This window comes from Thamnophis elegans, chromosome 8 (genome assembly GCF_009769535.1).
Source record: "Thamnophis elegans isolate rThaEle1 chromosome 8, rThaEle1.pri, whole genome shotgun sequence".
Lineage (NCBI taxonomy): Eukaryota > Metazoa > Chordata > Lepidosauria > Squamata > Colubridae > Thamnophis > Thamnophis elegans.
The window spans coordinates 73595914-73623221 of record NC_045548.1 but is presented as its reverse complement, the minus strand read 5'-3'; the positions used below and the strand labels follow the sequence as shown (position 1 = coordinate 73623221).

Below are 27308 nucleotides of genomic sequence, written 5' to 3'. Positions count from 1 at the left end.
CCCCAAAGGCTGTGAATCTCACCAAAGATTAACCACATAATAATTTGGAAATTCTAAATTTATCGGACTTGAACATTCTGATTCTACAAAAAACCTTGGAACAGCTTATATCCTCCGACGTTACCTTAACAGTTCCTGGGTCCTTGGTTAAGACTCGAGCTGTTGAGCCAGCCCCAAAGGCTGTGAATCTCACCAAAGATTAAGCACAGAATGATGATGATAATAATAATAATAATAATAATAATAATAATAATAACAACAACAACAACAACAACAACAACAAACCAGCAGTGGTAATTCCAGTGGTAATTGGCACATTGGGTGCTATTCCAAAAGCACTGGAATTACATTTAAAACAGTTAAAAATTGACAAAATCACCATCAGTCAAATGCAAAAAGCCGCAATGCTTGGATCTGCACGCATATTACAAAAATATGTTACGATGTCCTAGGCCCCTGGGTGGGGCCCGACTACTAACCAATGCCAAATCCGGCGAAACAACTGGCCGCTGTGATACAATTGTATAATAGTAATAATAAATCCATTGAAACGTATAACTTTATTAAAACAGGAAAACACATTTTAGCAAATATACATCAAAATAAGACAGAGATGGTGTCTTATTTAATCAGGAGGAAATACTATATTTATTTATGTCAACATTTGAAGAAGATTGAGGATAAAGTGGGATTCTCTTTTTAGGAAGGAAGGGAGGAAAAAGAGAGAGAAGGAGGGAGAGAGGGAAGAATTCAGACATGTCTTTTGAGGTTCATTCTTCTCCTTGACTCTCTAGAATGGAACCTCTTGGTTGTCTTGAATGACATGGATTTCTTGATATCCGGAAAAGATTGCCCCATGGTCTCCGGAACCATTTTGTAGATGTATACAAGGGTTCCTATACAGAAGGGCCAGAAGAAGGCACAGCTGTAGATGTCAAGTGCCTTCTGAAAATGGAAAAGAATTCATGGGAAATTCAGAGAAGGAAAGAGAGAGAAATACACCTTTCACCCCATAAATAGCATTCTGGCATCTTTATTATCCTTCTATATTAGCCTCTAGTTGCTGAGATTCTTATGCTGGCCAAATGTCCAAGAAATACAGGAGGAAGCTACTCCTAATGGGACCAACAGTTCCCATCTGTATCTTCTCTGCATTGCCATTCATAATTCCAGACAGAGAGAAAGATAAAAGTAGACTTCCACTTAGAAACCGTTCAACGTTAGAACAGCACCGCAAAAGGTGACTTACAACCAGTCCTCGCTGTTGCAACCATCCCCACGATTACAGGATCAAAAATTTGGTCGCTGGGATTCCGGCATGTATTTGGTGTAATGGTGGCAGCATCTTGGGTTCACATGATTGCCAATTTCCCATTTTCCCATCCAGCTTCCAGCAAGCAAAGTCAACGGGGCGGGGCGGGGGGGGGGAGCCGGATTTGCTTAAAGACTGTGTGATTCATTTCACAACTGCACGGATGAGTTTAACAGCCATGGCCAAAAAGGTTGTAAAATTGGATATGACTCCCTTAACAACCCCGTTGTTTAATAAAAGAAATACAATGTATTCAATTATGGCCATGTGCTTGTGTTCTCTGTGGATAACCATCTCTCTTCCCCTGCACAATGTCAAATATGGTCCTTATTTATTGCTTTCATGTTTTCTGGTGCATTTCAGTTGGATGCCTATCATCCTCCTAGATTCACCTCTGATGAGATGAGTTGCATGCAGAATGAATGAATGAATGAACGAACGAGTAAATAAGTAAGTAAATAGGTAAGTAAGTACCATATTTTTCAGAGTATAAGATGCACCTTTTTCCCCTCAAAAAGGAGGCTGAAAATCTGGGTGCATCTTATACATTGAATATAGCATTTTTTGCATCCCAAAACTCTGCCCCCTTCACCAAAATGGCCGTGCATACCCTTATGAGGCTTTCAGAGAGCTGCTGGGGGATGGGGATGGCAGAAATAAGCAAAAAACAGGCTTTTATGCCCCCCAGCCCCTAGCAGCACTCTATAAACTTCCATAAGGCTATGCATGCAATTTTTTTGACAAAAAATGGGCCCATTTTTGCGAAAAAAAACAGGCTGTTTTTGGGAGGTTTGCAAAGTGCAAAAACTTTTTTTTTCTCTTTCGGAAAGTTCTTTAACTGATTGATGAGAATTAGATTGATCAAGTGCTGGGCCAGCAGAAACAAAGCGTTAGGTGCTGCAGATTGTCAGCGATTTCCTTCTCCAGCCCATGGATAAATACACCTGGAAACATCTACCCGCCTACCTACTCTTTCTCTCTCTCTCTTCCCCTACCTACCTATTGTATTTCTCTCTCTCTCTTTCTCTCTCTCTCTCTCTCTCTCCATCTACCCATCTATCCATCCATCATCTACCTAACTACCTACCTACCTACCTACCTACCTATTCTCTCTCTCCCCCTACCCATCTACTGTATTTCTCTCTCTCTATTTCTCTCTCTCTATCCCTCTACCTATCAACCTACCTACTCTCTATCCCTTAACCTACCTAAACTGGAGGATCGCGCAGGCGCTGTATGCGTCCTGCGCATGCGTGGAAGCGCAGAATTCATCAAAACCGGGTAAGGAGCGGGCGCGCGCGGGCGCGGGGGGGGGGCTTCGCCGTTCCCAGAAGTTACTTACTTCCGGGTTCGGCGACCAACTGGTTCGCAGGGACCGCCGCGAACCGGTTGAAACCCACCCCTGATCTTTGAGGCAACCATGACCTGGATGTCTGGGAATCTCCGTAGACTTTAAGCCAATTCACTTTTTCCCAGCAAGTTGCTCTTCAAACTGACTCACTATTCTTACACAGAGAGCAAACCTCTCTCCCTTCTAGCTCTTGATGATGTTACCTAGGAAGGTCATGAAACAACCAAGCTCAGAGAACACCGAGGGACACACACAGACCCCACTCGCTTACCTCTAGGTAGAAGAATGATATTCCCGTGAGGAAGCTTATGCTCCAAAGCACAGCCCCCAAAATCACAAAGGCCGAAGCTCTTGACGACTGCGAGAACAGCTCCAGTGTAACGATATGTGGAAGGGGTGCTTGGTAGACAGAAAGAAGGCAAGAAACGAAGCATCACTTTTCAGGGGCAAGATCCTTTCTCCTGGTTGGGAGCTGGATCGTCACCCAGAGGGGCTTCCAACATTGCATTACTTACCAGGTCCCATGTCATGTGCACAAATGAATAGGACGAGTATAAAGGAGGTGAAATATGACAACTCTTTAAAAATTTTCTGTTGGAGGAAAGTGAGAGGCATTTCAATGACGGGCTGGAGGAATCGGCTTTCTTTATCTAGGCCAGGGGAGGTAACAGAAACCTGGCAGAAATGTAACAGAGTAAGGGAGGTGGAAAGGATTTTACAGGTCTTCTAATCCAAACCCCAAGTTCAACCAGGAAACTTTATACCAGTGATGGCTAGCCTTTTTCTCCGCGCGGGCTGAAATTGTGTGTGTGCGCACACGAGACAGCACACACACACACAAGTGCCCCACACCCATAATGCAATGCACCACGCCCTCTGTGCATATGCACATGACCACCCAATTACCTCCACTAGACCGATTAGATCCCACAGATTAGGCCTCCTCTGAATTCCATCCGCCGGTCAGTGTCGACTGGCGACTACTCAGAGGAGAGCCTTCTCTGTGGCTGCTCCGACCCTCTGGAACGAACTCCCCGTGGGGATTCCCTCACCACCCTCCAGACCTTCCGCAAAGCCCTTAAAACCTGGCTGTTCCGACAGGCCTGGGGCTAAAGAGCTGTTGCCCCCATCTCGAATTGGTATGACTGTTGTGTTTTAATTATGCATTGTTGTTTATGTCGTTTTAAATTCTTGTTTGTATCCCCCTTCCCTGGTTGAGTTGTTATTTGTTATTTCCCTTTATTTGTATGCCGCCCTTTTCCCTGGGGGGACTCAGGGCGGCTCACAGTTCAAAAAAAGGGGGGGGGAGTTGTGAGCCGCCCTGAGTCCCCTTCGGGGGAAAAGGGCGGCATATAATAAAATCAACATCAACAACAACATCAACACTCATGCTCCCCTTGCCCACATGCACATGTGTGACCCCCCCTCCCCCTCTGCATTCCCCGCACCCTGTTTTGGACCCAGGAGGCTTCAGAGAGGCCTCCTAGGCCCAAAAGGGGCCACGGGGGGAGGGATACAGTGTTTTCTCCCTGTGGCCCGTTTTGGGCCTAGCAGGCCTCCCTGAAGCCTCCTGGGACCAAAACTGGGCCCCCACGCACTCCCTCACAGCCTGGCACACGTGTACGTGACCCCCCCCCCCCATACACACATGTGTTCTTGTCTCCCGCATGTGCGGCAGAGACCCAAAAATCAGCTGGCAGGTAGGAGGTGTGTGTGCATGCCCGCAGAGGGCACCAATCATGCCATAGGTTCGCCATCACAGCCCTATACTATTCCAGACTAGTGGCAGCCGAGTGTCTTTTTAAAAGCCTCCAGTGATGGAACACCCTCAATTTTTGGAGCCAAGCTATTCCATTGTTTTGACTGTCAGGAAATTTCTCCTTAGTTCTCCGCTGGTCCTCTCCTTGATTAGTTTCTACCCATTGCTTCTCGCCGTGCCTTCTGCTGCTTTGGAAAACAGGTTGATTCCCAGTGGTGGGATTCAAATAATTTAGCAATTAAATTGGTTCTCTGCCCTAATGACCAGCTGGGTAGGCGGGGCTTGGTGGTCATGTGACTGGGTGGGCAAGGCCAACTCAATGTCACTCAGGTCGACGGGCGCTTTGCCTTAGTTGTTACAATGTGATAAGGGTTAACCGGTGGGGCAGTTTCTGTAAGCAGGGCAAATAAAGGCTAGAAACAACACCAGAATGTTTCCCTCCTGCCTTCCTTACAGGATTAGCCCTGTAAAGTGGAAGAAAACAAAAGGACTTTTCTTCCAACAACCAGTTCTCTGAGCTGCTTAGAAAGTTAACAACCAGTTCTCCCGAATAGGTGCAAACTGGCTGAATCCCACCACTGGTTGATCCCCTCTGCTTCATGGTAGTCCCTCAAATATTGGAACCTTGCTATCATGTCAACCTTAGTCCTTCTTTTCTCTAGACTAGCCAAACCCAATTCCAGCAACCATTCTTCATATGTTTTAGCCTCTAGCCCTTTAATCATTTTTGTTACTCTTCTCTGCCCTCTTTCCAGAGTCTCATCATCTTTTCTTTTCTTTTTATAATTGTGGGGTATATTGTGGACGCCATATTTCAAGTAATATACCTCAGTCTTGGCTGCTTGAAGGGCTGTGGAATTGTTCAGGGTGAGAATTCAGCTTAAAGCTGCCAGGATTGAGATACACTGGCCCAGGTGATAGTTTTAAAACCAGAGATGGAATTCAGCCGGTTCAGATTGGTTCACTCAAACCGATAGTGGGAATCATGCGTGGCCCTGCCCTGGGCTCTATTTACTCCTATTTAGGGATGTTTTTGCAGCCGGGCACATGTACCTGCGTGGAAGGCAGTGAACATGCGTGGACAGGCACACATCCACATTTGCAAACTGGTAGGGAAAGTAAGTGAATACCACCCCTTTTTAAAACCATTGTTGTTTGGCTCTCCATAAGGCAGCTTATAAGAACAATCAGCAGGCAACGTCAAACCTTTACAATTGTAGTATTCACATTCTTGTGCACAGCTGCAAGTGAGAATGAGCATTGCTTCTTGCTCAACCCCTAGATCAATTGTTTTACAACTTTGGCAAGTGGAAGATGTGTGAACTTCCACTCCTTGCTGTCTGGGGAATTCTGGGAGTTGAAGTCCACACATCTTCAAGTTGCCAAGGTTAAGAAACACTGCTCTAGATGATTTCCCACAAAATATGGCTGGATATTCAAAACTGGTGCATATATTTGTGAGATTTTTGTCCCTACATTCCATTCTTTTTTTTTTTTTTGAACCAGAAGAATGAGCTTCATCACCATTTTAGAGAATAACATGTAAAGCAGTGGTGGGATCCTACCGGTTTAACAACTGATTCGGTGATCACACGTTGCATGCCCATGAACAGTTTTGAGAAAACTTACCTTCCGCATTAGTGCTAGGGAGGAAAACAGCTGAGGTGCAGCAATCCACTCTGCTGTGCAACTCAGCTGAGAGGATATAGGTCAGTAAAATGCGGGCCCAGCTGATCTTTGGAGCAAACCTGATCACTCCCAGCTGATCTTTGGAGCAAACCTGTTCACTCCCAGCTGATCTTTGGAGCAAACCTATTCACTCCCAGCTGATCTTTGGAGCAAACCTGTTCACTCCCAGCTGATCGTTGGAGCTACCGGTTTGCCCGAACCAATCCAAACTGTTAGAATCCCATACCTATTAAGGCACAGGGGATGCCATCTCCCACCATGCTGCTCTCACCTAGCTTGTCTTCTCAGCCTGATCTGTTTGCCTGCCTACCTTTCTCCCAAACAGCCAACCCTTCCAGCCAAGAGCATATTCTTTCCTTTCCTGCTCTTCCACCCTTCTTCTTAATTCCTGAGTTAGAGGATACTCGTTTGACTTCTGCTGGGATTGGGGTAGAACTAGTGATTTTCAGATTAGAGTGGTTTCTTAAGAACAGGAGGAAAGGGTATGCTTGGGGCTCTGTGAATGAAAATAGCTTTTTTGGGATTGGGGGGGGAGGGTGGGAGGGAGCGGAGTTTACTAAGTTGGAGGAGAGGTGTTGGACTTTAAGGTATTATGATTGTACATGTATACTGCTATTTTTTTTCTTTTTTATGTATATTGAAATGGAATTATAAATACCATCAACACAAAAGGGAGTTTGCTCAGAAGTTGAAATACACCAAGTGAATTAGAGGAAGAGTGGGAAGCAGAGGAGAGAAGAAAGATAGGAAGAGAGGGATAGGAGAGAGGGTGAAGGGGGAGGATGAGGTGTATAAGGAGGAGTGGTAAGGGGAGAGAGGAGAAGGAGAAAGGAAGGGGAAGTAGAGTAGAAAATGATGGAGGGAAGAAAGAATGTAGAAAGGGGGAGGAGAGAGGGAGAAGAAAGTGTCGTATAAGGTATAAATATGGTGTATGGAGAGCAGAAGAGCCAATAACTGTTTTTTTTTCTTTTTTCTTTGGTAGTTGATGGTAAGATGAATTGATGTAATTACTTATTAATACAACATGATATTGACTATGTAATTGTATACATGTAATTATATGCTATGAAAATGGAAAATAAACAAATTTTCTATCGAAAATAGCTTTGCTGCTAAGGAATTAATCAGATGTTGGACCCAGATGCGAATGGACATGGAACTCCATTGCATAGATTGTGGGGGGAAAGCAAGCCAATCCCTGGAATATTCTTAGTTCCTTACTTCTCCCCATGCTTGGTGTTCCAAATTACAAACCTGAAGTCGAAGTGACACTAATAACAAAATGAAGGTGATGATGCAAACTGCAAAAGTCCAAAGATAAAGGGGACGCCGTCCCACAGAATCAACCAGGTACATCTAGAGAATATGAAGAGAAGGTGTGAGAAAAAGCCTTTAATCATAGGTCAATGAGGTGAAAGACAAAATATCCTAATTTTGTGCTGTTCAGCTCATGTATTTAATGCAGTATTGCAAGCTACCATATTTTTCAGATATAAGACGCACCTTTTCTCCCCCTAAAAGAGGGTGAAAATTGGGGTGTGTCTTATACACCATATGGAGCCCCGCCCACATGCTGGGCCCACCCTTTGGCTTCTGCCTCCCAGCAATTTTCCTCCTTGCAGCAAACGGGGAAAATGGGGCTTGAGGAGGCAGCAATAGGCTATGACAATCCCTGCAGCCTGAAACAGCTGATCATTGGGAGGCCCCTGCTAAAACTGAAATTGAAAGTCAAACATGCTGTTTGTTATTTGCTGCAAGGAGGCAAATAGCTAGGAAGCAGAGGCAGATTTTTTTCTTGTGCTAATCAGGCTAAACTGAAACAGGTTGTTTGCTGTTTGCTGCAAGCAGGTAAGTCAACAGCTATAAATGCCTATAGAATGTTCAAATTATTAGACTTATTTTTTTAAAGACTGCTTTATTAGTGTTCTAGACAGCCTAACAAAATGAAGAAGCTTTTTATAATAAATGCTTGATCTGAAGAGGCCCCAGTGCTATTGTATCTTCTTTTATATAGCAGAGAATAACGTATACTTCAATAAAGCCACATCAATTTTAACAGCTTCTGTACAAGTATAGTCTGAAATGTAAAACCACAGTTTATATCATCTGTTTGCTGTTTGCTGTTTGCTGCAAGGAGGCAAATTGCTGTGAGGGAGAGGCAGATTCCTCCCCCCCCCCCCCCGTTTTCCTCCCCAAAAGCTATGTGCATCTTATACTCCGGAGTGTCTTATACTCTGAAAATACGGTAATTCTGATGATTTCCAGGAGTTTGATCCGCACCTGCTCAAGGTTGATTCAGACTTCCATCCTTCTGAGGTCGGTAAAATGAGAACCCAGATTGTTGGGGGCAATATGCTGACTCTGTGAACCACTTAGAGAAGGCTGCAAAAGCACTATGTAGTAGTATATAAGTCTAAGTGATATTGCTTCTCAATATCTGTTTCAACCATCAGAAATTGGACAATGATTGATCTGAATTTCAGGATGAGTTTATCCACAAGCTATGAGGAACATAATGCTGACACAAGGAAACTAGGTGAGGTGAATAATTCCAATCATGTCTGAATACCGTATTTTTCAGATTATAAAATGCACCTGATTATAAGACACACCTAAATTTAGAAGAAGAAAAGAACAAAAAAAGGGTTTTGGCCTCAATGTACCTATTTTTTGGCGCGCTGTAACCCTAACCCTAACCCTAACCCTAACCCTAACCCTAACCCTAAACCTTACCTTAACTTAAATCGCGCTTCTGTCGGCACGCTTCTGTCGGCGCGCTGTTGTCGGCGCACTTTTGACATCGCAGTTTTAGCGCCACGGTTTTGTCGGCGCGCTTTTGACGTTCGCGCATTTGTCGGGTCACGCTTTTTCAGCTCTTTCCCAGCCTTTTTTCTATCCATTTTTGAGGCTTTCCTGGCCCATTTTTGAGGTTTTTCTGGCCCATTTTTGAGACCTTTCCTGGCCCATTTTTGAGGCTTTTTTTCAGCCTGTTTTCTAGGCATCTGCCAACCATATTTTGGCTTCCATTTTCAGACCTTTTTTGACCCATTTTGGGGGCATTTTTTCAGCCCATTTTTGATGCTTTTGTTGGCCCATTTTTGAGGCTTTTGTTGGCCCATTTTTGAGGCTTTTTGGCCAGTTTTTGAGGGTTTTTTGGCCCATTGTTTTGAAAAAATGGGCTGAAAAAGCCTTGAAAGTGGGCCAAGAAAAGCCTCAAAAATGGGCTGGAAAAAACAACAACCAAAAACGGGCCAGAAAAAAGCCTCAAAAATGGGCTGAAAAAAGGCCTGAAAATGGAGGCCAAAAATGGTTGGCAACTGGGCCGGACTTCAGCAATATTTGGTCTATAAGAGACACCGGTATTTTCAGCCCCTTTTTAGGAGGCAAAAAAGTGTGTCTTATAGTCCAAAAATTTGATAATTAAATGCCAGGACTACAGAGAGTTGTGATTCACAACAACCAGGAAGACCTAGGCTGAGAAGATTCACCCTATTATGCAGAATATATAATGAATCCCTCTAGAGCTATCCTAAGTTCTCTCCAAAGACGTATGCAGATATCACACCTTTATTATTTTTATAAATAACTCAAGGTGGTGAACATGCCTAATACTTCTTGCTCTGCCTATATTCCTCACAAGAACAATCCTGTGAGGTGAGCTGGGTTGGGAGAGAGTAATTGATCCCAAGTCACCCAGCTAGCTTTCATGCCTAAGATAGGACTAGAGTTCACCATCGCCTGGTGATTGGCCCTAAGTCACCCAGCTGACTTTCAGGCCTCATGTGGAACTAGAACCCTCCAGATTTCTAGCTAGGTACTTTAACCACTAGAACGACCTGGTTAGAGAGGAGGTATTTTCTTACCCCTAACAGAACAGAACAGGTCATAATAAGGATTGCTGCATTATTTAAGTACTTCAGGTGGCTGGCATCGATAGGCATCATCAAGAAAATCCGTTCTGTAGAAAAGTAGGCCTGAAAGTAGACCAGAGCAAAATAAAAAGTGAATGGATTAAAAACAAACAAACAAACAAACAAAAAACCGACTAGAGATTCAGAGCTGGGTTGAGAAATCCTTCAAAAGCTGAAATATCAGCAAACTTTCCTAAGAAATAAGGCAGTGGTGGGTTGCAGGCGGTACGCCCCGGTACGAGTGTACTGATGCTTGCCAGGAGCACTGGGTACCATTCTGGTATGGTGCTCCAGAGGGCCCACCCACCCGCCCGAGCTCCTTACCTGTATTAGAGCTCTTCGGCGCTTCCGCACAGGCGCATAGAGCATACACTGCCTGTGTGAGGCTCTGCTGAGCAGCTGAAGCATTGTGGAGGCATCGCGGAGGTAAGGACGCATGCGCGTGCTGTGAACATTCATGTGGGAGATGCCGGGCCCCATTGCATCATACTGGTTGCAACGGGATCCGGAATCCACCACTGGAATAGGGACATTGGTGAAGAAGACCAAGAATGATGGTTTACCAAAGTTTCAAGAGACACAATGACCTATTTGTGAGTGAGTTGGTTGAGAAACTGAAAAATTCTTTATTGGAGCCTGGACAGGGGTGGGTTCCTGCCAGTTCTAACCTCTTCTATAGAAGAGGTTCCACAAATCTACAGTGCTGTTTAGAACTGGTTCTCTCCCCCCCCCCCCGCCTGTCCGCACATCATCAAGATGAAGAGCGAGAGGAGGAATTCTGGGAGTTGAAGTCCACAAGTCTTAAAGCTGTCAAGTTTGAACACCCCTGGGTTTTTTTTCTCTAAAGGGTTAGGGGTGCAAGGGTCTTGTAACTTGAGAGCTTTAAGACTTGCGGGCTTCAAATGCCGGAGTTTTTGAGCCAACATTTTGGTTGCTAAGCAAGAGCGTTGTTAAATGAGTTTCACCACATTTTACAAGTTGGCCACACCCACCCAGTCACACGGCTGGCAAGCCACTCCCAACCAGTCACATGGTTGGCAAGCCACTCCCACAAAGCAGGCCACACCTACAGAAGAAGTTCTAAAAAAAATTGAAACCCACCACTGAGCCTGGAGGTGAACTCCTTTTTTTTTTTTTTACAGAAGTTTCTTTTTAAAAAAATTTAAAAAAAAACTTTCATCAATAAAGAGTTTCATTTTTTCTCGGTCAAATATAAGAGATTATATTTCCCAGGATTCACTAGGTAGGTGGGATTTAGGGATCCATGCATGCAAAAAGCATGAGACTGGGGAAGAGTTCAATTTCCTTCTCCTGAATGCTCCAGATTTGGATTCTCTCAATAAACCAGACCTCTCAGAGTTGGATTGTCCAAGCAGTCTATAGCTAATCCTTGACTTACAACAGTTCATTTAGTATCCATTCGAAGTTATAACAGCATTGAAAAAGTGACTTATGACCATTTGTCGCATCTATAACCGTTGCAGCATTTCGCATTTTATGAAAGTTGCAGTGTCCTGGGGTCAAACGTGAACAGAGTTAAAGGGAAAGCCAGATTCACTTAACCAACATGTCACTAATTGAACAACTGTGGGGATTCACTTAAAAACGGTGACAAGAAAGGTCATAAAATGTGGGAAAGCTCAGTGAACAACTGTCCCACTTAGCAACAAAAATTTGGGGGATGGGGTCAGTTGTGGTCATAAGTCAAGGACTATGTCAACTTGTAAAGCATTCCTGGCCTGCTCTCAAGTTGCCATAGGTAGGAGGGGGGAGAACTGATGGAGCAGCTCAGCAGCCACGACCGGAAGCACATTCCACATATACTTTTCTGAAGGCTGTTTCTCAGGTTACCAGAGCCAGCTGGACGTGTTTTCTATAGCCCGTGAAAGGGCTTTGTTGGAGAATGTGATTTATGACACACCCTGGGAGGAGGGGGGAAACAGGGTCATAGTTGCATCATAAACTATCTGGGGCAGAGCTGATTTCACTCAGGTACGTGCTGACATGTTACTTCTAATCAATAACTGGATTTCTTTTGAAACTTGGCTTGAGACTCATGAGTTAATTAGGGCATCCGTCAGAACCCTGACAGATAAATTATGTCGCATAATTCATTCCACATAGATTCCCAATTGCTTCTGATAGGATACAGATCTCATTCAACTCCCTGGACCATTATTTTTTTTTTCCTGCTGAGATCTGCTTTGAAATCGATTGTATGTTCCTAGATTCCTGTCTCACCCGTGTGTCTTTTGACCAAGTTCTGTCATATGACTGGAAAGTGGATGAAGAATGTGATATGTTGTTGCTACAGTGGGGTTTTCCCTCAACTTCAATTATAACATGTGATTGAAGTGGGATTCTGACAAGAACCTTTCTAAATGTTGAGATGGTCAGGAGAGGGCCTTTTCAAGATGACCCATTTTCTGAGTTTGTTTATATGAAACCCAAATGGACAGCTTAGGTCAAACTGTATGTATTTTGCCTACCCGTGGGCTTTGGGATTGTACATAGAATGGAATCTGTGCTCCAGACAGAAATGTTTTGGGGTAGGAAAGTTGAAAAAGCCAGTGACATCACTGATAGTGGTGTGCCATTAGGTGTGTTGTACAAGATGATGCCCATGGAGGGGGGACTTGGTTGACACAGTACAGGAAAATGGCAATTTCCCAGGAAGAAGGGAGCACATTCCAGAAAGTGGAAGGAGACAAGAGGCATCACAGTCCAGAGCTGGATAGGAGACAGAGGAAGAGAGTAAACTAGAAGTGCCTGAGAATCTCCCAAAGTGTATCCATAGGAGGGAGCAGCAAGACTTTACCCTGGCAAGATTCTGTCTACTGTATGTAAGCAAATAAAGAACTGAACTCTGGATGAATGGCTTAGCCTTATTCTCAGGTTTAGCCCGACAGGTATGGAGTCATTTCAAAGAAAGACAAAACAAAAATAGTGTTTCCTGTATATGCATTCCGTCTCAAGAAATTAATAACATTCCTTCAAACTACTTAAAGCCTTGCTTACCACAGTTATGCCATTGAGCTGAGAACCAGCCGTGACGACAGCTACAGTGATGATTTGCAACCGCATACTTGGTGTCCTGATTAATTTCAGTGGGGTCATGTTTTTGTTATTACCCTCAGCGAGGTCCTCGATATTCAGCTCTTCAATTTCGTCTTCCACATCATCTCTCTCTCTCAGCATCTTCAGGACTGGGTTTGGCAGGGGGAATAAGAGAAAATGTTTGCATTGGAAAAATGAATGAGAAAGTCATTCAGATAACTGACCCAATGGTGCTACTGGCACCAGGATTGAGACAGTCTCCATGTCTTGTCCATAATTTAGATCAAATTGTGCCACAGCTACTTCATTCAGACTTAGACAGGTGAATCTTCTTCTTAACTGACTTCTTGTCAGGTATTTGCTACCACGTATATTTCTGTATATGTCTTGTATATAAACCACTGTTAAATGTCTAAGTCTCTGTGTGCTGTGTTTTGCTCCTGAGTTGTCTCCTAATAGTAGTCATGCTACTCTTCTGGGTTAATTATCTTGGATATTTACTTAACTACATGGAGAACTTAACAATGGATACCAGACATAAGGAGAAAGATACATGGAGAGAGAGAAATATGCCCTCTCCTGGCTGCCTTATATAACCACCTCTTAAAGTGGTAAAGACTTGTGAGTCTTTAGACTTAAGACCCTTTAGTCTTAAACTGGCTATACCAGGGATCAGCAACCCACGGCTCTGGAGCTGCAGGTAGCTCTTTCATCCCTCTGCTGCGGCTCCCTGTCACTCAAAATATGTGTCACAACCACCAATGTGCGACACCCACCGGCATGCAATTTATTGACCTGTAGGTTTTGTGGCTCCCGGTGTTTTTTCTGTGGGAAATAGATCCAAATGGCTCTTTTGAGTGTTTAAGGTTGCCAACCCCTGGGCTATACCAATGCTGATTCATCTTCATTGCATCAGTCTTATATTTCATCAGCTTTACAGTTGAATCAGCTTTACATTGGCTGATCAGCTTTAAATCATCATTACCCTGATACTTTCTCTTGATCTCTAAATGGAACTTTTCCTATGCATAACTAATATTACCATATTTCAGTCCAAGATTTCACTCCATCTGTATGAATTGCGCAAAAGATTCTCTTTTATTTATTTTTTAAATTTTTTTACTATTATAATTTCAAAGAAAATGAATAATACTCATAGAAATTTAGATGGTCCCAGATAACATGTGACCTATCAGTCATTCTTTGAGATGAAAATAGTGTCAGAGTTCCAATGGATGCCCCAATTAACTCATGAGCCTTGAGCCACATTTCAAAAGAAATCCAGTTATTCATTAGGCACAGCATCTCAGCAGTGTTCCCGGTTAAGGTCAGCTCCGCCACATGTTATACGGTTCAACTATGACCCTGTTTCCCCCACCTCCCGGAGTCTGTCATTAATCACATTGTCCAATGAGGCACTTTTGTGGGCTGTAAAACTCCCGCCTTTCAGGCCGGCTCCAGTAATATGAGATCCGACCTTGAGGAAGGTATGTGTGAAATGTGCTTCTGAACATGGCTGCTGATAGGTAGATAAAGGGATAGAGAGACAGAGAGAGAGAGAGAGAGAAATAGAGAGATAAAGAGAGAGGGAGGGAGAGGATAGGTAGGTAGGTAGGTAGGTAGGTAGGTAAGTAGGTAGGTAGGTAGAGGGCTAGAGAGAGAGAAATAGGGAGAGAGAGAGAAATACAGTAGATAGGTAGGGAGAGAGAGAGTAGGTAGGTTGGTAGGTAGGGAGATAGACAGAGAGAAATAGAGAGAGAGAGGAATACAGTAAATAGGTAGGGAGAGAGAGAGTAGGTAGGTTGTTAGGTAGGGAGAGGGAGAGAGAGAGAAATAGAGAGAGAGAAATACAGTAAATAGGTAGGGAGAGAGAGAGTAGGTAGGTTGGTAGGTAGGGAGAGGGATAGAGAGAAAGAAATAGAGAGAGAGAGAAATACAGTAGTTAGATATGGAGAGAGAGAGTAGGTAGGTTGGTAGATATTTCCAGGTGTATTTATCCATGTGCTGGAGAAGGAAATCACTGACAATCTGTAGCACCTAAGACTTTGTTTCTGTTGGCACAGCACTTGATCAATGTAATTCTTATGAAATTAGTTAAAAAGCTTTCCGGGGGGGGGAGTGTTTTTCACTCTGCAAACCTCCCCAAAACATTGTTTCACATTTCACATTTTTTGTGAAAACGGGCCAGTTTTTTAAAAAAAGGCATGAATAGCCTTGGGGTGGGGCTTGCAGAGTGCTCCTGGGGGGGAATGGGCAAAAATGGCAATTTTTCACGAAAACAGGCCCATTTTTGTCAAAAAAATTGCATGCATAGCCTTACAGAGGCTTATAGAGTGATGCTGGGGGCTGGGGGGCAAAAATGGCCCATTTTTTGCTCATTTCTGCCTTCCTCAGCCCCCAGCAATTCTCTGAAAGCCTCCATAAGGGTATGCACGGCCACATTGGTGAAGGGGGTGGGGCTTTGGGAGGCAAAATTGCTGTATTCGGTGTATAAGACGCACCCAGATTTTCAGCCTCTTTTTTGAGGGAAAAAGGTGTGTCTTATACTCTGAAAAATGCGGTACTTTTTTTTTTTCTTTCAGAAAACTTCTAAACTTCTCTTCCCACAGTCATCATGAACATTAACTGAACTGCAAAGGAACTTTTTTTCCTAGGCCCGACTGGTCACAAAGTCAAACCCGACCCTATTTGTGACGACCCGGAGCAATGCACAGAGGCAACACAGCCAGCTGATATTTCAAACTCCCCTTTATTGCTCCAGCGTTTCCCCAAATGCTGCTATGTTTTTGGCAAGTCCCAGAGCAAAGCGCTTGCACACAGCTCCAGCAGCCTCTGGCTGTGAGTAGTGCAGCAAAACACTCTTAGCACAACGGCTTCACGGCAAGAAGTTCAGTGAACTCCAGACATCGGCAACGGCACACAAAACTCCACATATTCAGCACTTGTTCCTGACAAGCTCCTCTCTCCACAATGTCTCTTTCAATCTCAGTCGCTAGGTGTGCCTTTGTGAAGAAGGGCAGGGCGCTCTCCCCCCAAGTTGTCGGGTGACCTGTGCTGCTCCCACCTCCTCTCCACTGTCCATGCTCGGGGATCAGGAGGGAGCAGTCCTTGTTTGTGACCTGAGCTCTTGTCACTCCTCATCTCCACTGCCTGCCATCTCTTCTCCCCTCTCTCCATTGTCGTGCCCCAATGCTTCCCTGCTGGCAAGCTGCCCCAGGCCCAATGTATCTGGGGTTGCCTCATCCTGCTCTTTCCCAGGTTCCTCCAGAGCCAACGAGGCTGCCTCCTTGATCTCCATTGGCCCCAGCTCCAGCTCCCCCAGCTTCCTCTGTAGACTCCGGTTCCAACGGGGCCATGACGCCATTAGAAAGTTTGAATTGGAATCCGATTTCCTAAAACTTAAAGACGATTACTGTATTCCATGGCCTACATTATGGAACTCAAAGGTGGGCAACCACCTTCGGGATCTGACCCGTTCAGTGTATATTGGAATGACTGCTATATAAAACATTGATATTAATTTTGCATGCCTTGACTTATCTTCATGATATCATAGGAACTGCAAAGCATCTACCTGAGACCTCATGAGAGAAGCAAAAAAGAATGAATTTTTCACTACCTTTCTCACTAATATTTATGCCCCACTATGTACGATGTTCATCTTAAGAGATCTATTTTACCTTTTCTTGCTTGACGCTCATTTTTCTTATGAATCATTAAGTACCTTGGAGTTTCAGGTATGCAGGGTATTAGAAACATTTGAATCAAGGGTAGAATTCCTGCCACACCCATCGCTGTAGTCCATCCTGCACCAGAACATTAAACAGTGACATAGAAGCAGCAAAGAAATCATAGCGACCACCTGACTGCTACACGCAAAGATGGAACTTCTCCAGATCAAAGCTCAGGGCTTATGTGGATTCTAAATTCACTGCTGGCTCATCTTCAGAAATATCTAGGCTCCCCCACTTCATTTTGCTTCTTCCTTCTTAGAAGCTAAGCCCAGTTGAACCGGGAGGAGGGATCACACCTACCCATATTTGACTCTTGGGTTGGTTAGTTGGTTGGTTGGTTGGTTAGTTGGTTAGTTAGTTAGTTGTCCCTGATTATAGGAGCAATGGGTGGAAACTAATCAAGGAGAGAAGCAACGTAAAACTAAGGAGAAATTTCCTGGATGTTAAAGTAATTAATCAGTGGAACAACTTGCCTCCAGTAGTTGTGAATGCTCCAACACTGGAAGTTTTCAAGAAGATGTTGGAGAATCATTTGTCTGAAATGGTATAGGGTATCCTGCCTAGGCAGGGGATTGGACACTAGAAGACCTCCAAGGTCTCTTCCAACTCTATTCCATTCCATTCCATTCCATTCCATAGAATTAACTGCTATTTTATGTTCGTTCTGGTGATAGCTTTTCTTTCTGTTGATTGTACTGATGAGTCATTTGCCATAGAGCCATTTGCCGTAAAAATGCTAGCTTATGGCATGAACTCAGAAGGAAGGGAAGGAGATGCATATTTGCAGGGGCTGCATAACAAAAATAACAGAATGGTTCGAGGTTCATTTTATTTATATGCCGCCCTATTCCCAGCGGGACTCAGGGCGGCGCACAAACCCAAGGAGGGGAAGGGAAACACAAAAACTACAGCAAAAAGTACAGGGCATTTAAAAACAACCAACAGCCACACAATTCGAGAGGGGAAGGGAACTCATCGACCCCAGGCCTGCCGACACAGCCAGGTTTTAACGGCTTTTTGGAAGGCCTGGAGAGAGGTGAGGGTCCAAATCTCTGCGGGGAGCTCGTTCCAAAGGGCCGGAGCCGCCACATGGACAGGTATGGGACCCCTTTCAGTTCCTGCAACTGTTCATCGTATGTTTTATCCTCCAGTCCCCTAATCATCCCAGTAGCTCTTTTGTGCACTTGTAGGTCATCTAGTCCAACCTCCTGCCCAAGTAGGAGACCCTACACCATTTCTGACAAATGGCAGTCCAATCTTTTCTTTAAAACCTCCAGTGATGAAGCTCCCACAACCTTTGAAGGCAAGTGTTCCAGCGATTAATTGTCCACAATTATTATCTCCTCAAATATCGGAAGACTGCTATCATGTCTCCCCTGGTCCTTCTCGTCACTTGGCTAGCCATGCCCAGTTCCTGCAACCGTTCTTCAGATGTTTTATCCTCCAGTCCCCTAATCATCCTGGTTGCTCTTCTCTACACTCTTTCTAGAGTCTCCACATCTTTTTTATAGTGTGGTGACCGAAACTGGATGTGGTATTCTAGGTGTGGTCTTACTTAGGTCTTATAAAGTGATATTAGTATCTCACTTGATCTTGATTGTATCCCTCTGTTAATGCAATTTAGGATTGCATTGGCTTTTTTGGCTGCCCCTGCACACTGCTGGCTCATATTTAGATGGTTGTCCACTCAGACTCCAAGATCCCCTTCACAGTCACTGCCATTAAGTCTGATTTGCACCCATTCGATATTTGTACTTTTGGTTTCTCTTGCCTAAGTGAAAGACTTTACTTTTCTCTACGTTAGATAGGGCCCCAGTGTTCAAATCTGTCAAGATCCATCTGGATCTTGAGCCCACCTACCATGGTTTCTAAATTAATAAGTCTCCCATGCTTGCTAACTATGGAATCTTCTTTACCAAGTTAATGTAGGGCACTTTGTTGAGAAAAAAATTGAATTGTGGGAAATCTAAGACCATGAATGGAGTGCAAAGGACCTGCCTAAGTGGCAGCAGAAAGGAAGAATTCCAAGTTCCTCTTGGGGTCCCAGCTAAACTAAGGCCAATAAAATACCAATAGAGAAGCATTTGTTATTTGGTTCTTGTGATTTTGTGTTGTTTTTATGTACAGGTCAGTGGTGGGATATGGGCATATGGGTATGGGCGTATCGGTGCCTATTGGAAGCATCAGGTACCATTCCGGTACAGTGCTCCGGAGGGCCCACCCGCCCCCACCCACCCACCCCCACCCACCCCCACCCGCCCTTCTTACCTGTATTTGAGCCAATCGGGGCTTCCGCACATGCGCACGGAGTGTACGGCGCCTGCACGACGCTCCGCCGAGCAGCTGGAGCATCATGGAGCGTCACATGCAGTAAGTATGCAAGCCCGCGTGCTGTGCGCGTGCCTATGGTGGACGCCTGGACATACCATTTGCACTGGGATCTGGAACCCACCACTGGTACAGGTGGTCCTCGACTTACGACACTTTGTTTCGTGACCATTTGAACTTACAATGAGAAAAGTGGCTTATGACCCCTTTTCACGCTTAGGATCACTGTAGCATCCCCATGATCAAAATTCAGATGCCGGCCAACTGATTCCCATTTATGATGGTTGTAGTGTCCCAGGGCCATGCGTCCCACTTTTGTGACTTCTGACAAACCTAGCCAGTGGAGAAGTCAGATTCACTTACCAACTGTGTTACTAACTTAAAGACTGCGGTGATTCACTCTGTAACTGTCTTACTAGGAGAAATTTTGGGTTGAATTGTGGTCATATGTCGAGGACTCCCTGTAATGCATTTATAGAGTTAGAGTTTACGGGTTTAATTACAGACACTGTTGATCTAGGTTCACAACAAATTGCTTATCAGTTCATTTCTTCAAATCACCTTTTATGTTTCCTATAAATTCCTTTATTGTCAATATCTGAGAGATCATGATGCCGACATTTAAACAGAACTGGTGTATGAAAACAACGCCTCCTCGGCGGTTCCTTGGGGCTATTTCACCCAAATATAAGGGAACAATGCATAAAACTAAACCTGGTTTGGAAGAGAAAGCAAAGAATAATACACAACATGCGAATTACATTGGGGCACAGAAATGTATGAACAGATGTGTAGCTGGCTGACAAAATAGTACTCAGTGAGTAGACCTTAATGGCACTACATAGACATGGAGAATAGTAAGCAGTGAGGTATCACAAGGCTCCGTCTTAGGCCCAGTACTCTTCAATATCTTCATAAATGACTTAGATCAAGTATGTCAAGCTCAAGGCCTAGGGGCCTGATCTGGCCTGTGGGGTACTTAGATCAGGCCCGTGAGGTCTCCCTGGAAACAGCGAAGGACCAGCCCATGGTCCTTCTGCCAGCAAAAATGGTTTTCACTGGGAGAGGTTTGTAGAAGGCTACGGCAGGTGAAAACGGAGCTCAGGAGTCCATTTTTGCTGACAGAATGCTCGGGACACCACAGGTGCCCCCGACATGAGTTATATCAAGCTGGCCACATTCACCTTGGATGGCCATGCCCACCCCCGGCCCCCAGAGGTCAATCACAACTTGAATGTGGCCTTCAATGAAATCGAGTTTGACACCCCTGACAGATGAAGGAATATAAGGGGAACTCATCAAATTTGCAGATGACACTAAGCTGGCAGGAATAACCAATGCTCCAGAAGACAAGCTCGGGATCCGAAACGTGAACAGTAGACCCCCATCCAACAAAATGAATTTTAACATGGAGACTAGAAAAGTTTTGCATTTAGGCAGGAAAAATTAAAGGTACAAATACAAATTAGGTGAGGCCTGGCTCAAAAACTGTAATAGCAATAGCAATAGCAGTTAGACTTATATACCGCTTCATAGGGCTTTCAGCCCTCTCTAAGCGGTTTACAGAGTCAGCATATCGCCCCCACAGTCTGGGTCCTCATTTCACCCACCTCGGAAGGATGGAAGGCTGAGTCAACCTTGAGCCGGTGAGATTAGAACCGCTGAACTGCAGCTAACAGTCAGCTGAAGTGGCCTGTAGTACTGCACCCTAACCACTGCGCCACCTCGGCTCTGTGAGAGGAACCTTGGCATCCCAGTGGATGGTTTTGGTTTGGTTTTATTAGATTTATATGTCGCCCTTCTCCCAAGGACTCAGGGCGGTGTACAACATTAAAAGAAACACATAACACAAAAGTTAAAAAAAAATTAAATAGAATATCCCAAACAAACCCAATTAGAATTGACAATAACATTTTTTTAAAAAAATCGAATTAAAATTAACAGTGATCAATAATTTGTTTTGTTTTGTTCAGGCCAGGCTGGCCTTGCTGGAAAAGCCAACATTTTAGGGCGCGTCGGAAGGACCGGAGGTCAGGGATTATACGAAGCTCCGGGGGCAGCTCATTCCAGAGGGAAGGCGCTCCCACAGAGAAGGCTCTCCCCCTGGGGGTGGCTAGCCGACACTGTCTGGCCGACGGCACCCTGAGGAGGCCAACTCTGTGGGATCGCACTGGACAGTGGGAGGCTACCAGTGGCAGTAGGTGGTCTCGCAGGTACCCTGGGCCTAAGCCATGGAGCGCTTTAAAGGTCATAATTAGTACCTTGAATCGCACCCGGAAGACAACCGGCAACCAGTGCAGGCCGCCTAAAAGGGGGTGTAACACGGGAGCACATAGGTGCCCCCATGATAACATGCGCAGTCGCATTCTAGACCATTTATGGTCATTTAAGCATGTCTCAGCAGTGTTCAGCAGCAGCTAAAAAAGCTAATACAGTTCTGGGTTGTATAAACAGAGGCATAGAATCAAGATCGTGTGAAGTATTAGTACTGCTTTATAAAGCCTTAGTAAGGCCACCCCTGGAATACTGCAACCAATTTTGGTCACCATTCTACAAAAAAGATGTTGAGACTTGGGGGGAAAATTCAGAGAAGAGTAACTAAGTTGATCAAGGGCCAGGAGAGTAAAACATATGAAGAACGGCTGCAGGATTTGGTTGTGACTAGTCTAAAGAAAAGAAAAAGAATTAGGTGTGACATGATAGCAGTCTTCCAGCATTTGAGGGTATGCAACAGAGGACATGGGGCCAACTTATTTTGCAAAGCAGCAGAGGGCAGGAGGAAGGCTGAGTCAACTTTGAGCCTGGTGAGGTTTGAACTGCCACATTGCAGGCAGCCAGCAGGCAGCAAACTTAGCCTGCAGTACTGCACTCTAACCACTGCATGACAGTGGCTCATGGCTATGATTTTATAGTCCTTATTTCTATACCGAAATCATAAATCGTTCGGTTCTCTAATATTTCTTCATTGTGTTGTGTATTGCTCGGACAAAATCTGCCCATGTGGTCATAAAGACTTAACACTGTGGTCTTACTATTTATTTGTTTGGGTTTCTCAAAGTTTCTTTTAAAAATTTATTTTGGATTGTTTGCAAATGCTTCATGGAACATTGCAAGCTACTGATCAGTCTGTGGTAGAACAGAATGGAACGAATAAAAGCAGATGAGTAACCGAAACTTTTTAAAGACTTAAATTATTATATCCATAGATAGGACCTACCTGCAGATAGTCCAGTGAACAAGTGAGTTAAAAAGGTGAATTCGACGCTATTTACCAAATGTTTACCACTCATCAAGACTGCACAAGTTATTGCTGAAAGATTAGCTATCACCAAAACGCCTTTCCTGAAAAATAAAAGACATCAAGGGAATAAGGGGCTGGAGAGTAATCAGTGAATACATGGGAACCACCCTTAGCCATGTGTGATATTTTTGGTGAGTTTGAGCCAGAGGTGGTATTCAGCAAGTTCTGACCAGTTCTGGAGAACAGGTAGTGGAAATTTTGACCAATTTTGAGTAATTCTCTGCCTTCTGTGTCCCAGCTGGAATACCAAGAGAAGAAGATCTGGATGTCAGCATTCCAAATAGCATCCAAAAGTAAATCAGACTCCAGGGCAAAGTATTGTTCAAAGTTCCAGTTTATTAAGAGAGCCATGTTGGCACATCTGGGAAAACCCAAATCTGAAAGCTTCCCGATTTGCCTCACCCAGTTGAAAGTTCAAGATCTTGCCCCCACACCCACAAGTCCATCCCATGGTCCAATCATCCACTGCCATGCTGACAGTTCCACCCGTCCATTTCCGGTCAGGTGCAGAGGTCCAAAGTCAAAGGATGACCTTGGTTTTCTAGAAAGAATTTTCTAAGGGCTACATAGTATGATACCCCTCCCATTTTCCCACAATAGAAAATGCATAGAATAATAGAAAGTGTGGCAGGCCAAAGACCCAAAGAAAAGATGGCTGCAGGCCTGACACTGGATTTAATACGAAAGATATTACACATACAGCAAGAAATATAGAATATATACAGAAATATACTGGAAGTATATTTCAGAAGAAAGAAATATGGGCCTAAGAAAAGCTCAGAGAAGACAACAGAAGGACAGGTGCTTTTTATGCTACTGGAATTAAGAAACTGTTTTCATGCCATCGCTATAGACACATTAATATAAAAGACCAACTGAAGACCCATTTGAATAGTAGAACTGGGATTAGAAACTTGCCAAGGAAAGAAGGTTCGATTTTGAGCCCTAGGCTATGAAATCAACTACATCTTTGAAATGAGTTGCATTTATACACCGGCGACTCCTAACTTTACACTTCACTGCTATCTTTTTCTTGGGAAGCCTGTAATTCTCTTCATCCTTGCCATGTTTGATCATGGCTTTCTTGAAAGTAAGCAATTTAAAACTGAATCTAGATAAGTCAGAGGTGCTGTTATGGAAAGAAATCAAGATAGGAATAGCAAGTCTGCACTCTGATTCAATCCTTGAACTCCTACCTATTTCCATGTACACTCAATGCAATGAAGTGAACATATGTATATTTGTGGGTCAGATCTGACGTGTGAACTCTTTGGAACTGGCAACAGTATCCATGCCTTATACAATTTGTCCGGCAGACCAGCGGTGGAATTCAACATTTTTTTATTATTGGTTCTGTGGGCATGTTTTGGTGGGCGTGATGTGGCTTGGTGGGCATGGAAGGCTGGGCAGGGGAAGGATACTGTAAAATCTCCATTCCCTCCCCACTCCAGGGGAAGGATACTGTAAAATCTCCATTCCCTTCCCACTCCAGAGGGAGGATACTGTAAAATCTCCATTCCTCCCCACTCCAGGGGAAGGATACTGCAAAATCTCCATTCCCTTCCCACTCCAGAGGAAGGATACTGTAAAATCTCCATTCCCTTCCCACTCCAGGGGAAGGATACTGTAAAATCTCCATTCCCTTCCCACTCCAGGGGAAGGATACTGCAAAATCTCCATTCCCTTCCCACTCCAGGGGAAGGATACTGTAAAATCTCCATTCCCTTCCCACTCCAGAGGAAGGATACTGTAAAACCTCCATTCCTCCCCACTCCAGGGGAAGGATACTGCAAAATCTCCATTCCCTTCCCACTCCAGAGGAAGGATACTGTAAAATCTCCATTCCCTTCCCACTCCAGAGGAAGGATACTGTAAAACCTCCATTCCTCCCCACTCCAGGGGAAGGATACTGTAAAATCTCAATTCCCTTCCCACTCCAGAGGAAGGATACTGTAAAATCTCCATTCCCTTCCCACTCCAGGGGAAGGATACTGTAAAATCTCCATTCCCTTCCCACTCCAGAGGAAGGATACTGCAAAATCTCCATTCCCTTCCCACTCCAGGGGAAGGATACTGTAAAATCTCCATTCCCTTCCCACTCCAGAGGAAGGATACTGTAAAACCTCCATTCCTCCCCACTCCAGGGGAAGGATACTGCAAAATCTCCATTCCCTTCCCACTCCAGAGGAAGGATACTGTAAAATCTCCATTCCCTTCCCACTCCAGAGGAAGGATACTGTAAAACCTCCATTCCTCCCCACTCCAGGGGAAGGATACTGTAAAATCTCCATTCCCTTCCCACTCCAGAGGGAGGATACTGTAAAATCTCCATTCCCTTCCCACTCCAGAGGGAGGATACTGTAAAATCTCCATTCTCTCCCCACTCCAGGGGAAGGATACTACAAAATCTCCATTCCCTCCTGATCAGCTGGGACTCAGGAGGCAGAGAATAGATGGGGGCGAGGCTAGTCAGAGGTGGTATTTACCGGTTCTCTGAACTACTCAAAATTTCTACTACTAGGTTCTCCAGAACTGGTCAGAACCTGCTGAATACCACCTCTGCTACAGACTTACGGGCTAAGCAACACTTGAAAGGTTAACTGTACAAGTCATGTGATCTCTTGGTCATTGTGAGATTGTGAGCCCTGAGACCAAATACAAAATATTGAATAAAAAAGTATTACATTCCCCTCCCCTCCCACTCTATGTATGTGTATATGTATGTTTATAAGAGAAAAACAATAAGCACAACAATAAGAACTGAAGAAGCTTCTTGGATGAGAAGTGAAACATTTTAAAGAAAAAAAAAGCAATTAAAGTTGTTGCCTTTTGGAATATTCAAATTGAATATATATAGGAGGAAGGTTTATGTCCAGTAGCAATACAGCAAGGAAGGGGGCCTGTTAGGGTTCCAAATAGCATCCAAAAGTACCATATTTTTCGTGGTATAAGATGCTCTGAAGTATAAGACATACCTAGCTTTTGGGGAGGAAAACAAGGGAAAAAATATCTCCCTCTGCCTCCTAGCAATTTTCCTCCTTGCAACAAACAGCACAGACAATATACACTGTTTGGAGTTTTACATTTCAGACTATACTTGTACAGATGCTGTTAAAATTGATGTGCCTTCTGGAAGCATAGTTATTCTCTGCTATTTAAAGGAAGATACAATAGCACTGGGGCCTCTTCAGATCAAGCATTTATTTTTTTAAAAGCTTCTTCATTTTGTTAAGTTGTCTAGAACAATAATAAAGCAGTCTTTAAAAAAATAAGTCTAATAATTTGAACATTCTATAGGCATTTATAGTTAGTGACTTACCTCCTTGCAGCAAACAGCCTGATTAGCACAAGGGGGAAAAAAATCTGCTTCTGCCTCCTAGCAATTTGTGTCTTGGAGCAAACAGCAAGTTTCACTTTCAGTTTCTCCCGATTATCAGCTGTTTCAGGCTGCAGGGATTGCTATAGCCTATTGCAGCCTCCACAAGCCCACAAGGTAAATTGCTGGGAGGCAGAGGCCAAAGGGTGGGGGACGGTGGGTGGGGCTACATTCAGTGTATAAGATGCACCCAAGTTTTCACCCTATTTTAGGTAGGGCAGAAGGCAGAAGATTCCTCAAATTCTAATTTATTAAGAGAGCCATATTGGCACATCTGGGGAAACCTGAATATGAACGCTTCCAGGTTTTCCCACCCAGTTAAAAGTTGAAGATCCATGAAGTGCCCCAATGACAATGGGTATCACTGTTACATGTTTCTTCCATAATCACGTAGTTTCGATGGCCAGATCACGTGGTAGTTCATTATTTTTTCCAGTTCTTTTTCTTCCACTCTGGCATCTCTTGGTACCGCGATGTCAATAACTTGTACATTTTGGTTTTCAACAATTGTGATATCTGGCATGTTGTGTTCCAAACGATGATCCGTCTGTATTTGAAAGTCCCTCAGGATCTTCACCTTCTCGTTTTTGATTATTATTGTTGTTATTGTTATTATTTCACTGTGTTAACTAGATGGAATGTTTCATAGATAGAACACTGGCACATATATATTACCAAATAAACCATGAAAGCAGCTTACCTGCCAAGAATATCAGCCAAAAACCCAGCTATCACTGAGGCAAAGATAGCTCCAAGTGGGACTATAGAAATATTGATTGCCAATTCAAGTAGTCTATGCTGTCGTTCAGTTATCACTTGATAAGAGGTGGAATTATAATATTCTCTCAAGAGCTAGAAGAGAAACACAAGGCATACACATGGCATCAAAAACAGAAGTTGGGGACCAAATACATTTTGGAGGGCAGTGATACCTCTGGAAAAATGGTAGAAATGCCCTTAAAGGTAAAGGTTCCCCAGCACATGTGTTCTAGTCGTTCCCAGCTATAGGGGGCGGTGTTCATCTCAATTTTTAAGCCGAAGAGCCAGCACTGTCCGAAGACGTCTCCATGGCCATGTGGCCAGCATGACTCAACACTGAAGGTGCAAGGAGCACTGTTACCTTCCCACCAAAATGGTCCCTATTTTTCTACTTGCATTTTCACATGCTTTTGAACTGCTAGGTTGGCAGAGGTTGGGACAAGTAATGGGAGCTCACTTGGTTATGTGGCGCTAGGGATTCGAACCGCCGAACTGCTGGCCTTTCGGATCAACAAGCTCAACATCTTAGCCTCTGAGCCACCGCGTCCCTAGAAATGACCTTACAAATGGCTTATTTGTAAGCCATTGTGGTTTATTTAATTGATTAAAAAAAATTACAATTTGCTAACTCAAGTGTGACATTCATGGGGAAAAAGCCCCATTGGCAGACAATACTGACAAAAATATCATGGAACATGTTTTCTTACATTATCCATCTTATATCACCATCA

General features: G+C 44.1%; 1 protein-coding gene across 1 annotated transcript in view; it reads right to left on the bottom strand.

Moving 5' to 3' along the window:
* Positions 1 to 750: 750 nt before the first annotated feature.
* The window catches only part of LOC116512028 (solute carrier family 2, facilitated glucose transporter member 5-like), a 30314-nt gene continuing 3756 nt past the window's right edge, over positions 751 to 27308 (bottom strand). Inside the window, exons 3-12 of the mRNA XM_032222302.1 lie at positions 26519 to 26670; positions 22359 to 22483; positions 19703 to 19855; positions 16760 to 16885; positions 13041 to 13228; positions 9975 to 10085; positions 7333 to 7467; positions 3179 to 3338; positions 2935 to 3062; positions 751 to 945 (exon numbers count right to left, since the gene is read on the bottom strand). Of these exons, the coding sequence (XP_032078193.1) occupies positions 751 to 945; positions 2935 to 3062; positions 3179 to 3338; positions 7333 to 7467; positions 9975 to 10085; positions 13041 to 13228; positions 16760 to 16885; positions 19703 to 19855; positions 22359 to 22483; positions 26519 to 26670 (1473 nt within the window). The remainder of the gene's footprint in view (positions 946 to 2934; positions 3063 to 3178; positions 3339 to 7332; positions 7468 to 9974; positions 10086 to 13040; positions 13229 to 16759; positions 16886 to 19702; positions 19856 to 22358; positions 22484 to 26518; positions 26671 to 27308) is intronic.